We start from the raw sequence: 11,471 nt of genomic DNA, 5'->3' as shown, positions 1-11,471 counted from the left end.
ACCCTAAACCACTCCGGGGCGTCGCCAAAACTGATCAGGCTTTTCACCAAACAATGCAACCTCACACCGCCCAGCCCCTTCCGGGGTTGCGCCCTGTGACCCCAAGCCCCACGCCCTCCTTAAATATCCTCGCCCCCGCCGGGACCCCAAACCGCCCGCGGCTCTGCACGCCGCCCTTCCCCACAGCTGTAGCGCAAGGGTTAAGCCGAGGCGCCGGGAGCGCTGATTGACAGCCGGGCCGGCGGCTGGGGGGAGCCGACCAATCAGCGCGAGCGGCCGCGGCCCACGTGGGCAGGCGGCCTCGCGATTGGCCAGAGCCTGCAGCGGCCGCCCGCGGAGTCCGAGCCCACGTGCAGCGGCTGCTCCTTCATTGATCGTCCTCGTGGTGCAGGTGGCGGCGGGCGGGGCGGGGCCGGGGCGGGCGGGGGCGGGGCCTGGGCGGGCCTGGGCGGGGCCGGGGCGGGGCGGGCCGGGTCAAAGGGCCCCGGGAGGAGGGGAGACGCGGAGGGGCGTTCTCTCCGGGCCTGAACTTGGTTGACCCCCCGCAGTTTCGTCCCGGGGTACTGGGCCTCTATCCTGGCGGGGGAGGGGGGAGTAGGCGGGCGGGCCTCCGGGAGGACCTCCGCGCCCTCGGGCCCGGGGAGGAGGCCCGGACGCCGCTGAGGGCCAGAAGCCAAGCAAAGAAGGGGCTTAGGGCCGGAGGAGTGCCTGGGGTGGAGAGAGGTCTCTTTCCTCCTGTCTGAGAAATCCCTCCTAGTTCACCTGGCCGACTCTTACTCATCCCTCAAAACCCTTTCCCAATGATGTTTACCCAGGCTCTGGGAAGTTGTCTCAACACTGAGGCTGAGTTTTAGCGTCCTTCCCCGGGGTCCCCAGCGGTGACAGCTCCTGGCAGGGAGTGTAAGTGTTTGGCACCGTCAACGTCCACCTCCTGGAATGACGCTCCTATGAGTTGGGGCTGGTGGAGGCAGCAGAGTTTGACAAATGAACAAAGGGTATAGGGCATGCAGTGGGGGGCCGGAAATCAGGGAGGGGGCTTGGGATCCAGGCCTGGGGCCTGCAGGGGAGGCCAAGGGTGGGGTGGGGTCGGTTCTGCCCCTGGCTGCCCGGCCTTCTGCCCTCAGGGACCTGCCATCTCCCCTTGGGAGTTCCAGGCTAAAGTCCTTTGGCTACTGCCCGAAGATGACGTCTTGGGACCGTCTCAGCCGCCAGCAGCACCCTCCAAGGATGAGGAGGCCCCCAGGAACTTTGGTGAGGAGAATATTAACTGCGAGGGAAGGGGGCTCAGCTCAGACCTCACTCTCCTGCTCCTGAGGGAGGGACACGGGCGGGTGGCCAGGCCTTTGGCTGGGGCCGCTGGCCCATCATACCTGCTGACAGGTGCCAGGCCACTTTCTTTTTAAATTGAACCTGCTTCTCATCACGCAGGTGATCAAACACATGCCTACGTCGTCTCTGGTTAATACTTTGGGAACAGAAGCCCCTCCTCCTCCAGAGAGGACCCTTTACAGTAGTTGAGGCCGGGGTGGGCGACCTTTCTCTCTCGAGGGCTCTCCAGAGAGTCTGTATTTGAGACTTTAGGCCAAGAGGCAAAACGGGAGAAACTCCGTGGGGACTTAAGTAACCAGAGAAAGCAAATTCCCTTCAGGTTTGGGTTTTTGCTTTTTACGATTTTATTTATTTGAAAGAGAGCAGAGAGCACAAGTGGGAGGAGGGGCAGAGAGAGAAGCTGACTCCCCGCTGAGCAGGGAGCCCACGTGGGGCTGGATCCCGAGATCACGATGCTCTCCTGACTGAGCCCCCCAGGTGCCCCTCCCTGCAGGTTTTAGGCGGGTCCCAGCCCACCCTCTGGGGGGCTGATTGGAAATGTGGCCTGAGGGTGGGAGAGCGGGAGGCGGGGGTTCATCTATACAGCCTCCTCTGACCTTCCCAGGCTCCTGAACTGAACTACCACAGTGTCCTGGGTCAGCTCCGAGAGCAGTTCCCCAGGTGAGGGTGGCTCTCAGGGGCCCACGTGGAGGGGGAGAGACTCCCACCTGGTCTCTGGGTGGCCCAGCAGCCCTTGGTCCAAATGACGGAACTTGGTAACAAAGAGCCTTATTGGAGCCTGAAGCAAAAGGAAAGAAGCACCATTACCAATCCGGGCCTTCATTTGAATTTTCTGGTTGTCCTTGTGTTGTTTAGCATGAATTTTTTTGCACCGATTATAGGTTTAAAAACATTGCAGGGAAACGGCATCTCTGATGCCGCCTTGGGGTGGCTCCTTGGAGGGGGGTGCGCAGGGGCCAGGCCTGGGTGGGGCAGTTCTGGCTCTAGTTCTGCGGAGGGGTCTTGAGGGCTCTTCTTCGGTTGCTTCCCCCCCCCCCCCACAGGTTATCCCCTCACCTGGCAGCGCAGGTGGACAGCATGTACCACACGGTGAGCCACCCCGGGCAGCCCCCAGGAGCCGGGCTTGGGGACACGGTCTCCTCCACTTGCTTCTGCTTCCTTGGGGCGAGCAAGGTCACCCGTGCAGGCCAGCTTCTCCAGGAGCGTTTTTCCTCATGTGTGCACACCTCGCTGCCAAAGTTAGACATTCCATATTTAAAGGAAGGGTTTCTTTGGCCACTCATCATTGAGGGATAGGTAACGGGAGCCCCTGCTCATGAGGAGTATATGCGCTGGTGTGGTGCTGGTCTTCTAGAACCTTCCGCAACGATGGGAATGTTCTATACCAACAGTACCCAATATGACACCCACTGGCTGCTTGTGGCTGTTGAGAACTTGTAAAGACTGACTTTTTTTTTTTTTAAGATTTTACTTATTTATTCGAGAAAGAGCAAGGGAAAGAGAGCACAAGCAGAGGTGAGAGGGAGAAGCCAGACCCTGAGATCATGACCTGAGCCGAAGGCAGATGCTTAACTGACTAAGCTCCCCAGGTGCCCCAGGAACTGAATTTTTAACTTGATTAAATTTAAATAGCCACACTTGACTAGTGGCTAGCTCCTTGGACAGGGCACCCCCAGGGCGAGGAGAGAGATAAGAAAGCAGATCACAAATCGTAACCACTATAAAGGAAACAGAAGATAATGGGATGGAGTGATACAGATACTGAGCTAAGCTAGTCAGGAAGGGCTTCTTGGAAGAAGTGGTGTTCACAGGGAGATGTGGAAGATAAGGAGGTCCTGCCATCCCAGAGAGAGTGGGGAAGGGGATTCCGAGCAGAGGCGCACAGCCTGTGCAAAGGCCCTGGGGCAGGACTGGCCTTGGTCTGTTGGAGGAATGGGCAAGGAGGCCAGTGTGGCTGGAGCAGAAGGTGGAGGGGAGGGGCGGGGAGCAGGTGTGCAGGGCCTTGTGGCTGTGGGGTCTTTGTACTTCACGTGGAGAATGAAATCTGAGGGTCTCCTTGATTCGCTTCCACTCCATGTGGTAGGTCACCTCCTTTTTGATGAGTGTAGTGACCAGAGAGGTAGAGCAGCTTTGCGGAGACGCACAGTTAGGGAGAAGCATGCTCGCCATTCGACTCCTTGCTCTCGTCCACTTGCGACAGCCACCTCCGGGTGCAATCCTTGCTGTTCCTTGCAGCTCCAGAAGGTACGGCAGGATCTCCAGGAACATCACCGGCAGGTGAGTAACCAGGAGCTGGAGGTATGGCTGGTCCTCCCTGAAAGGTGGGGGGAGGGGGGGCGAGGAGCGCGGTGACAGTTGTCAGGACTGCAGGGAATGTCTGGGGTTTTCCACAAAAGAGGTGGGAGCCCTGGCGGGCTGTGGGCAGAGAGGGCGCGGGGATCGGTGGATGGATCTCTCCCTGCCATGCGCACGTGCACATGCACGCGCACACACCCCTTCCCCTTCCCCTTCCCCTTCCCCTTCCCCTTCCCCTTCCCCTTCCCCTTCCCCTTCCCCTTCCCCTTCCCCTTCCCCTTCCCCTTCCCCTTCCCCTTCCCCTTCCCCGTGCATTTCTGTCCATCCGTCCATCCTCATCCTCGAGGCTCTTCCCTCCTGGCCTGCTTCCCCGGTCCCTGCGTGGCTCCCATGAGGCCAGGGGCCTTCCCAGCACGTTGCAGGTCAGCTGCTTCCGCTCTGAAGGGCCTGTTCCGTGCCAGGCACACCCGGATTACGGTCTTCCGTGTGTCTGCGAGTTCTCGAGGGCCTGGATCACACGTGAGCGGGGGCGGGGGTGGGCCCAGCTCCCCGCACAGGGCGCCGGCCCAAGCTGAAGCACGTCCTCCACTCCCGCCCGCCCTCCCGCCACCTGGCCCCTGTCTCCTGGGTGCTGGCAGGACTTTCCGCCTGTGCCAGATGTGACTGGCAGGAGGCCAGGACCGTGTCTGCAACTTAGCAGGGCCTGGGGTGGGCAGTGTGGGGAGCAGGGAGGGACGGATCCAGAGTGACAGGGGCCGGGGGGGCAGGAAGCAACCAGAACACGGTTATTCATTCAACAGATATTTATCCATCACCTTCTTGCCAAGTGCTGTTGTAGGCGCCAGGGAAATTGCAGAGAAGGACACAGACAAACTTCTGCCCTTGGGGTGGCGGGAGCTTGGTAAACAGGAGTGTCAGATGGTGAGGGCTGGACAAGGTGCAGGACGGATTAGAGCGGCCCTAGGGGGACTCGAGGGAAGGGGCAGGGGTGGGAAAGTCTTGCTGAGGAGGTGACATCTGAGCAAACTTGAAGACTACCAGAGAGGTCTGGGATGGGAGGAGTGGTAATAGAGGGCGCGGCCCATGCAAAGGTCCTGGGGTAAGACAGCGCCACTGCCGCCCAGTGTGTTGGAGAACAGAGGAGGCCCTGTGGCCGGAGCAGCGTGAGGAGAGGAAGACAAGGAGGGGACAGGGCAGGTGCTCAGGAGCATCATGGGAGCCCCACAGGGCTGTGGGCAAGGGGGGGCACCTGACTCGGGCTCATGGCCCCTGGAGGATGGGTGAGCTGCTGGGCGCTGAGAGGCTTTGGCAGTAAGGGATCAGGATGTGGATGATCCCGACAGCACTTGCTGAGCGTCAGGATGTGAGGGGACAGGACCCCAAGTAGCTGCTGTTGAAGCCAGGAGCCCAGAGAGGCCCCTGTGTCCCCGCAGCCCCCCCTGCTCCCCGGGGAGGGCCTAGCCGGCAGGGGGGAGCAGCGCTTTTCACGCTGAGTGCATTCAAGTGCCAGTAAATTGCGCATTAACGAGCCAGGGCGAGCTGGGGAAGGCTCCCCTGGGCCTGTGCGGCGGGAGGGAGGCCCAGCTGGGGAACCATCACCGCCCGCCAGAGGCAGCCGGGGACCAGCCCAGCCGGGGACGGGGACGGGGGCTCAGAGAGGGGTCCCTGCTCCTGCTGCCTGCCCGGCCCCTCCCTCGCCGTCCTGCCCGCCTGCCCGCCTGCCCGCCTGCCCGCGCCAGACCAGGCTGCCCCTGGAAGCAGGTTGACGCTGCCCGGCCCCCCTCCCCCCCATTCCTCCCGACTTGGGAAATTGGCTTTGCTTCCCGGGGCCTCTGTTTTCTCGTCTGCAAACTGGGAATGCCGGGAGCTGCCGTGAGACAGGACCGACCGCGTCGCCCTAGTCATTCTCTCTGGTGAAGCACATGTTTTCCCAGGATCGGGGAGTTCGCCCGGGGCCAGGCAAGTGTGGGGAGCCACTAGGAGTCTGCCACGGAGGGGCGTGCATCGACGAGGCCCAGGGACGTCGCTTTTTTGGGGTGCCGTAGACCAAGACCAGACCTGCGCTGGCTTCTCCGGTAGCCACGGGGCACGTGTGGTTGTTTAAACTGAAGTTGACCGTAAACAAGTGGCCCCAGCCACGTTTCAGGGGCTCGGCAGCCGCGTGAAGCCAGCAGCTACTGCATCAGTCAGGGCCAGGACGCTCGGGGATCGCTAAATATAGCTGCACACGCACGTTCCCAGGGAGCTCTTTATCAGGCCAAGGAGATGGGTGTCCCCGTTCTGAATTCTTAGGAGCACTGGCCAAGAGGCTCCAGCCTCGCCGGGTACCTGCCAGGGACCCCTCCTCTGGGTACCTGGGCCACCCACATCCGTAGCCACCAGCCCGACGTGGCTGTTGAGCACTTGAGTGGGGCTGGAGAAACTGCGTTTTTATCTTATTTAAGATTTTCTTTCTTATTTATTTGAGAAAGAGCATGAGCAGAGGGAGAGGGAGAAGCAGAGTCCCCGCTGAGCAGGGAGCCCGACTTGGGGCTCCATCCCAGGACCCTGGGGGTCATGACCTGAGCTGAAGGCAGACACTTCACAGGCTGAGCCACTGGGCGCCCCCCCGCCTCCAAATTTAGTGGGACTTAACTTTCTGTGGCTGGTAGCTGCCGTGCAGGGCAGGAGGGGCTCCGGGCACAGCTTGTAGCTGTGGCAGAGGAGGGAGCCCGTATCCTAAAAGGACAGGCAGATGGGTGCCTGCTGGTAGTGGGAGGAGGGAACCTGGATCCCGCAGCCCCTTTCAGGCCCAGGGAACCTGTTCACTTAAATTTGGAATTCCTGGTAGTCCCGTGGCCTGATGCTTAAGCACAGAGTGACGTTACATGACCCTTCACAGGGCCCCCTCTTGTCCCGTTGCCCACCCCCCTCCCTAAGAGGTAATCACTGGTTTCTTCGTATCCTTCCAACACCTGGCTAGTTCGCCTGTCAGAGGGACAGACGCGCAAATGGAATTGGCTCCTCGAAGCCATTGTAAGCAGGGTGGTGTGGAGGCTTTACCTTTTTTTTTCTTTTTTTTTTTTTTTAAGATTTTATTTATTCGTGAGAGACAGAGAGAGGCAGAGACACACGCAGAGGGAGAAGCAGGCTCCCTGCAGGGAGCCCGATGCAGGACTCGATCCCGGGATCCCCAGGATCACGCCCTGAGCCCAAGGCAGACGCTCAACCACTGGGCCCCCCAGGTGTCCCTGAGGCTTTAGTTTTCAAGCAACCTAAGAAAACCAGCTGGAACAGGAACCCAGACCTGACGGACTCGGTACCCCTCTGTGATGACCAGAGGTTAGGGTTCGGGTTAGCTGCTGAGTCCTGGGTGCCAGGAAGTTGCTTCGTGCTCTGTGTAGGGGGCAGGGCTCCGTGTTCTCACGAATCCACCCAAAACATGCTCAAGGCAGGCAGCGTGTCCCCATTTCACGTGCAGGACGAGATCTGTGCCCAGGCCGTCCCCGCCCAAGGAAGGCCTAGCTGGGCTGTGTCGTGTGTCACCCCCCCTCCCCTAGGCAGAAAGCTTCCTGCGGACCATGGAGATCTGGAGCGGGCCTCCGGGCTTCCAGCCGGGGGAGGTGGGTGCCTGGGCCCTCGGGAGGGAGGGGACCGGCTGGGAGCACGGGGCACGTCCTCCCAGCCCTCACCAATGTGTGCTTGTGCCGCCAGGTGAGCCAGGGCCCCTCGGGTGTGCAGGCCAAGCGGGGCTCCTGGGGGCCGGCGAGCCCCAAGGCTTCCCCGCGCCCCGGGGCCCCCGCTGCTCCATCCTCCGGGACCCCTCGGTCGCGCTTGTCAGATGCCACGGCCACAGGGTCGCCGCACTGGCCCAGGCGGCCCTCCTGGGACTCCGAACCCCGCTTCTGGCAGGATGTTCTGACCGAGCAGCTGTGGCAGGTCTTTGCAGGGACCCACGAGGAGGGGGACCAGCCACGGCACCGGCGTGAGTGTCCCCGGGGGGTGGGGGCCTGGGGCGGCCTGGGGCTGCATGGGGGGCAGCACCACTGAACCTCCTACCGGCTTCCCCTCCATTGGCACAGGGACAGAACCAGCGCTGGGCCCGGTGAGTGACCCCGCAGTCCCCGGAGGGGGGGCTCCCGGCTGCTGGGATCCGGGTCCACGGCTCCCGTCTGGAGCCCTGGACGCCCTTAGAGGACCCGGGACTGTGCCCCGAGCCTGCAGCTCCGCCCGCACAGGACTTGGGGCCTGTTCACGCGTCTCGTCTACGCGACGTCGGCCTCCGCAAGGCCTTCTGGGTCCACAACTGACCCAGAGCAGGTCATTTGGTCGGAACTGATCACCCCCAATGCCCGTGGCAGGAGAGTCAGGACCCAGGGCCACACCCCCCAGGACTGGAACTGCGTACTGAAGACCCTCTGGGTAATCCCAGCGTGGGGGGCGCCGGGGGCAGCCGGCCCCGGGGACCCCACGCCTGCCACTCACCCCTCCTCGTCTCTGCCCAGCTGCCAGCCCCCCCACGGCCTCCCCCAGCCCCCCCAGCTCCCCCGAGGGCTCCCAGGAAGGGAGCGCAGAGCCGGGCACCGGAGCTGAGGGCGTGTTCTCCCGCGTGGCCCAGGTGAGGCCCCATCCCACGTGGCAGGCTCCCCAAGGGCTGAGGACAGGGGCGCGGGGAGCTGGCGTGGCTCAGCGGACCCTGGACCCCACAGGAGCCTGCTGGGAGAGCCTGTCCATTCCTGAAGCCCATGTGAGTCTCCGTGCTGTCCCCTCTCCTCTACCCCCATCCCACTGAATGTGCGGGTGTCTCCTCCTTCCCCACCACCGTGGACCGTGCTTTGTCCCCAGAGCTCAGGGGTCTGGGTAGAAACGTGCTGCTCCAGCTGCACTCAGGCTGTCCCTCCCCACATAACCGGCTCTGGGTCCCAGGGATCTGGGGAAAGAACTCCCGTGGAAAGAGGGTGTTAGAGCTGCATGTGGAAGTCCCAACCTTGTGGTCTGAGGCTGGGGGAGCCCCGACAAGGACAGGGAGGCTTCCTGGAGGGAAGGGGCATGACGGTTAGGATTTTGCCGGATCAGTAGGAGTTTGCTAGGATGAGGCAACGCGTTCCCAGTGGGAGTGATGTTTGGTTATATGGAAGGGAGAGTACTTGAAGGGGCATGGGTGCCCCCTGGGGGAAGCCCAGTGTAGTCGGGGAAACAAGGCCTGAGAAGGAACCCCAAATCTGAAAGATGAAGCTCTTCAGGCTCAGGGGGTGCCCCCTCCGGGCAGAGAGGCTCACAGGTAAGCTGGTGACCCCACGGCCTCCCCTCCCAAGACTCTGGGACCCTGAGGACTTCGAGGACACGTGGAGGAGACCGGACGCCTTGCCCTGGCAGTCCAAGAAGTCAGCCCTCCCCCACCGAGCCCAGAAGATGCGGACGCTCCGGCACGGGGAGCCGGTGCTGGCCACGGCCGTCAGCAGCTTCATGCGCCACGCCTTCACCTGCGGCCGGGGCGGCGTCAAAGTGTGGAGCCTGGTGGGCCAGGGGCTGGAGGACAGGTGTCCTGAGAGCCACCTGGGTGTTCAGGTGAGGGAGGGGCTGGCTCGTGGGAGCAGGAGGGGCTCCCGTGGCGGAGGAAGTTCACCGGCCTCCGCCCTCGGCCTCCGCAGACCCGCCGGGCCTACCTGCGCACCTGCCTGCTGTCCTCAGACAGCACGACCCTGCTGACGGGCGGCCACAACCTGGCCAGCGTGAGCGTGTGGGACCTGACCGCGCCCTCCCTGCACGTGAGCCGGGAGCTGCCCTGCGTGGGGCTCACCTGCCAGGCCCTGGCCTCCAGCCCCAGGGACAGCCTGGCCTTCGCCGGCTTCACTGACGGCACGGTCAGGATCTGGGACCTGCGGGACCAGAGCGTTGTCAGGTGAGGCCCGGGGCGGGCGGGCTCATCCTGAAAGCCCCTGCCTGCTTACGTTTGCATCCCAGGGAGCTGAAGGCCAGACTTCAGGTTCTGGCGGGGTTTTTTCCAAGCCCAGTAGTGGCTCTTATGGGCCAGTGTTTCCCCATCTGTCACCTGGGTGTGATGGAGCACGTGGTATTCCCACGGCTCATTCTGAGCCCTGATGCCCTCCTGACACCCCTTCTGGCCAGGGACCTGCCGGGCCACCCGCCTGGAGCCAAGAGCATTGCTGTCAAAGAGCAGAACATCTGGACGGGGGGTCTGGACACCTGTCTGCGGTGCTGGGACCTGAGGACCACCAGAGAGCCCCTCGAATACCAGTTTGAGTCTCAGGTATGCAGCTGGGATGGGCCGTGCACTAAAGCAGGTGGAGGATGTTGCAGGAATGGGGTAGTGGGACCCCAGGTCTCTGGTGTTGGGAGTCTTAGGGTCGTGAGAAATGTCATCCCCACCCCACCCCACCCCACCCCACCCCCCAGCTGCCCGGGGCCCCCAATGACATGGGACACTTCCATACTGTTTCGGGCGTGCATAGCTAATAATCCCTTAGGTAGAGAGCACCAAACCACTTTGCAGATGGGCAGACTGAGCCTGAGAGGTACAAAGTTGCCTGTCGGGCCTCGGAAGCCAGGAAGCTGGCAGGCGGTCCGCCCCCACGCAGGGTCCCTGTGCCCCTGTCCACCTCCCGGTCCAGGACCTGACGGGCCTCTTCCCTGCCGCCCGCTCCCCAGATCATGAGCCTGTCCCCCAGCCCCCAGGAGGACTGGGTGCTGGTGGGCACAGCCAACGGCCAGCAGTGGCTGCAGCCCACCCGAGGCGGCCAGAAGCACATGGTGGGGTGTAAGGACGGCATCATCCTGGGTCTCAAGTTCTCCCCGCTCGGTGAGCGGCCAGGAGCGGGCGGGGGAGTCCTCCTGGCCCCCCCACCCCCAGCGCCCCTCATCAGCAGAAGCCACCCAGCGATGCTCCCCCCAGGCCGTGAGGGGGGTGGGGCCCTGCCCTCAGCTGCCAGGTGTCCCCTCCCCGCTTCCAGGCCAGTGGTGGGTGAGCGTTGGCACCGACGACCTGCTCGGCATCTATGGCATGCCCGCGGGGACCCTGGTGTTCCAGGTATGGCAGGGGCCACGGGGGCCATGCTCGGCTCCTGTGCTGAGCGCAGGGTCCTTAAGCAAAGGCCCCGGGGCGGGGGGCCCAGGCGTGAACTGATGGGGAGGTTGGGGCGGGGGTTGGGGCGGGGAGCCCCCTCAGCGCATCCTGGCCTCCCGCCTTCCCAGGTGCCCGAGGCCACTTCCATCCTGTGCTGCGATGTGTCCCCCAACAACCGCCTGATTGTCACGGGGTCCAAAGCCCACGCCTCGGTGTACCAGCTCACCTACTGAGGGCCCTGGTGCTGGCGTCTGCACCCTGGATCCTTTTTTCCTTTCTTTTTCTTTTGTCTTTTTCCCCTAACAAGGTGGAGGCGTCGTGGTGGGTGGGCCGGGTGTCTTTCCCTTTGCACGACTGGGCCGGCAATCTTTGTCGCCTGTAATAAAGCAACTGGAAAACGCAGAGGGGTCTGTCGTGCAGCCCTTGCCAGGCCCTGCCGTCTAGAGAGGTCTGGAAGGACTTGGCCAGCTGGGTCTCCCAGCCTCGAGTCCGCATTCCCTGAGCACCCCCTTCAAAGCCACTGACCTCCCTGCTGTTGGGAGTAGGGGTGGGTATGGACCACTCCTTCCTGTCCCGCTGAGCTGATCCCCCCCTCACCCCTCCCAGAGGGGGGTTCCCACCCAGAGCCGGTTCCCAACCCAGAGAGGTTCCAGCTCTCGGGTCCTCCACCCTCCCGAGAGCCCCGCTGCAGTAGGTGGGTGCATCTCACCTTGGGGTAGACCTAACCCCGGGGGGGCACATGGCAACATCTGTGGGCGGGAGCCGTCATTGTGACTTTGGTGGG

The 11,471-nt window shown here is 62.9% G+C and overlaps 1 protein-coding gene across 10 annotated transcripts; it reads left to right on the top strand.

Annotated features, from left to right (window-relative positions):
• The first annotated feature begins 368 nt into the window (after nucleotides 1–368).
• Nucleotides 369–11,089, top strand: TLE6 (TLE family member 6, subcortical maternal complex member). 10 transcript variants are annotated; one of them, XM_038567866.1, is made up of 19 exons: nucleotides 369–391; nucleotides 816–900; nucleotides 1,155–1,251; nucleotides 1,934–1,989; nucleotides 2,373–2,418; nucleotides 3,413–3,448; nucleotides 3,565–3,606; nucleotides 7,164–7,226; nucleotides 7,318–7,588; nucleotides 7,686–7,708; nucleotides 7,965–8,025; nucleotides 8,109–8,221; nucleotides 8,313–8,350; nucleotides 8,919–9,171; nucleotides 9,255–9,505; nucleotides 9,733–9,874; nucleotides 10,273–10,423; nucleotides 10,575–10,651; nucleotides 10,816–11,089. In XM_038567866.1, exons 3-19 carry the CDS (start codon nucleotides 1,183–1,185, stop codon nucleotides 10,918–10,920), a joined length of 1,797 nt encoding a protein of 598 aa, XP_038423794.1. In that variant the 5' UTR covers nucleotides 369–391; nucleotides 816–900; nucleotides 1,155–1,182; the 3' UTR covers nucleotides 10,921–11,089. The 10 variants fall into 10 exon arrangements, 9 of the variants coding, with proteins under 9 accessions (XP_038423794.1, XP_038423791.1, XP_038423792.1 ...); XM_038567863.1 differs by lacking the exon at nucleotides 369–391 and adding an exon at nucleotides 447–560; XM_038567864.1 differs by lacking the exon at nucleotides 369–391 and adding an exon at nucleotides 447–560 and having other exon boundaries at nucleotides 1,149–1,251.
• Nucleotides 11,090–11,471: the final 382 nt, after the last annotated feature.

The sequence above is a fragment of the Canis lupus genome, chromosome 20, assembly GCF_011100685.1.
Source record: "Canis lupus familiaris isolate Mischka breed German Shepherd chromosome 20, alternate assembly UU_Cfam_GSD_1.0, whole genome shotgun sequence".
NCBI lineage: Eukaryota > Metazoa > Chordata > Mammalia > Carnivora > Canidae > Canis > Canis lupus.
The sequence above is the reverse complement of the archived record's forward strand: the minus strand, read 5'-3'. Positions and strand labels throughout refer to the sequence as shown.

What these genes read in the sequence shown, in the direction of transcription:
- TLE6 (XM_038567866.1), top strand. Translation starts at nt 1,183, where the DNA reads ATGACGTCTTGGGACCGTCTCAGCCGCCAGCAGCACCCTCCAAGGATG. An exon ending in CTCCGAGAGCAGTTCCCCAG is followed by an intron (nt 1,990 to 2,372) that starts GTGAGGGTGGCT and finishes CCCCCCCCACAG; the next exon opens with GTTATCCCCTCACCTGGCAG. An exon ending in CGGGACCAGAGCGTTGTCAG is followed by an intron (nt 9,506 to 9,732) that starts GTGAGGCCCGGG and finishes CCTTCTGGCCAG; the next exon opens with GGACCTGCCGGGCCACCCGC.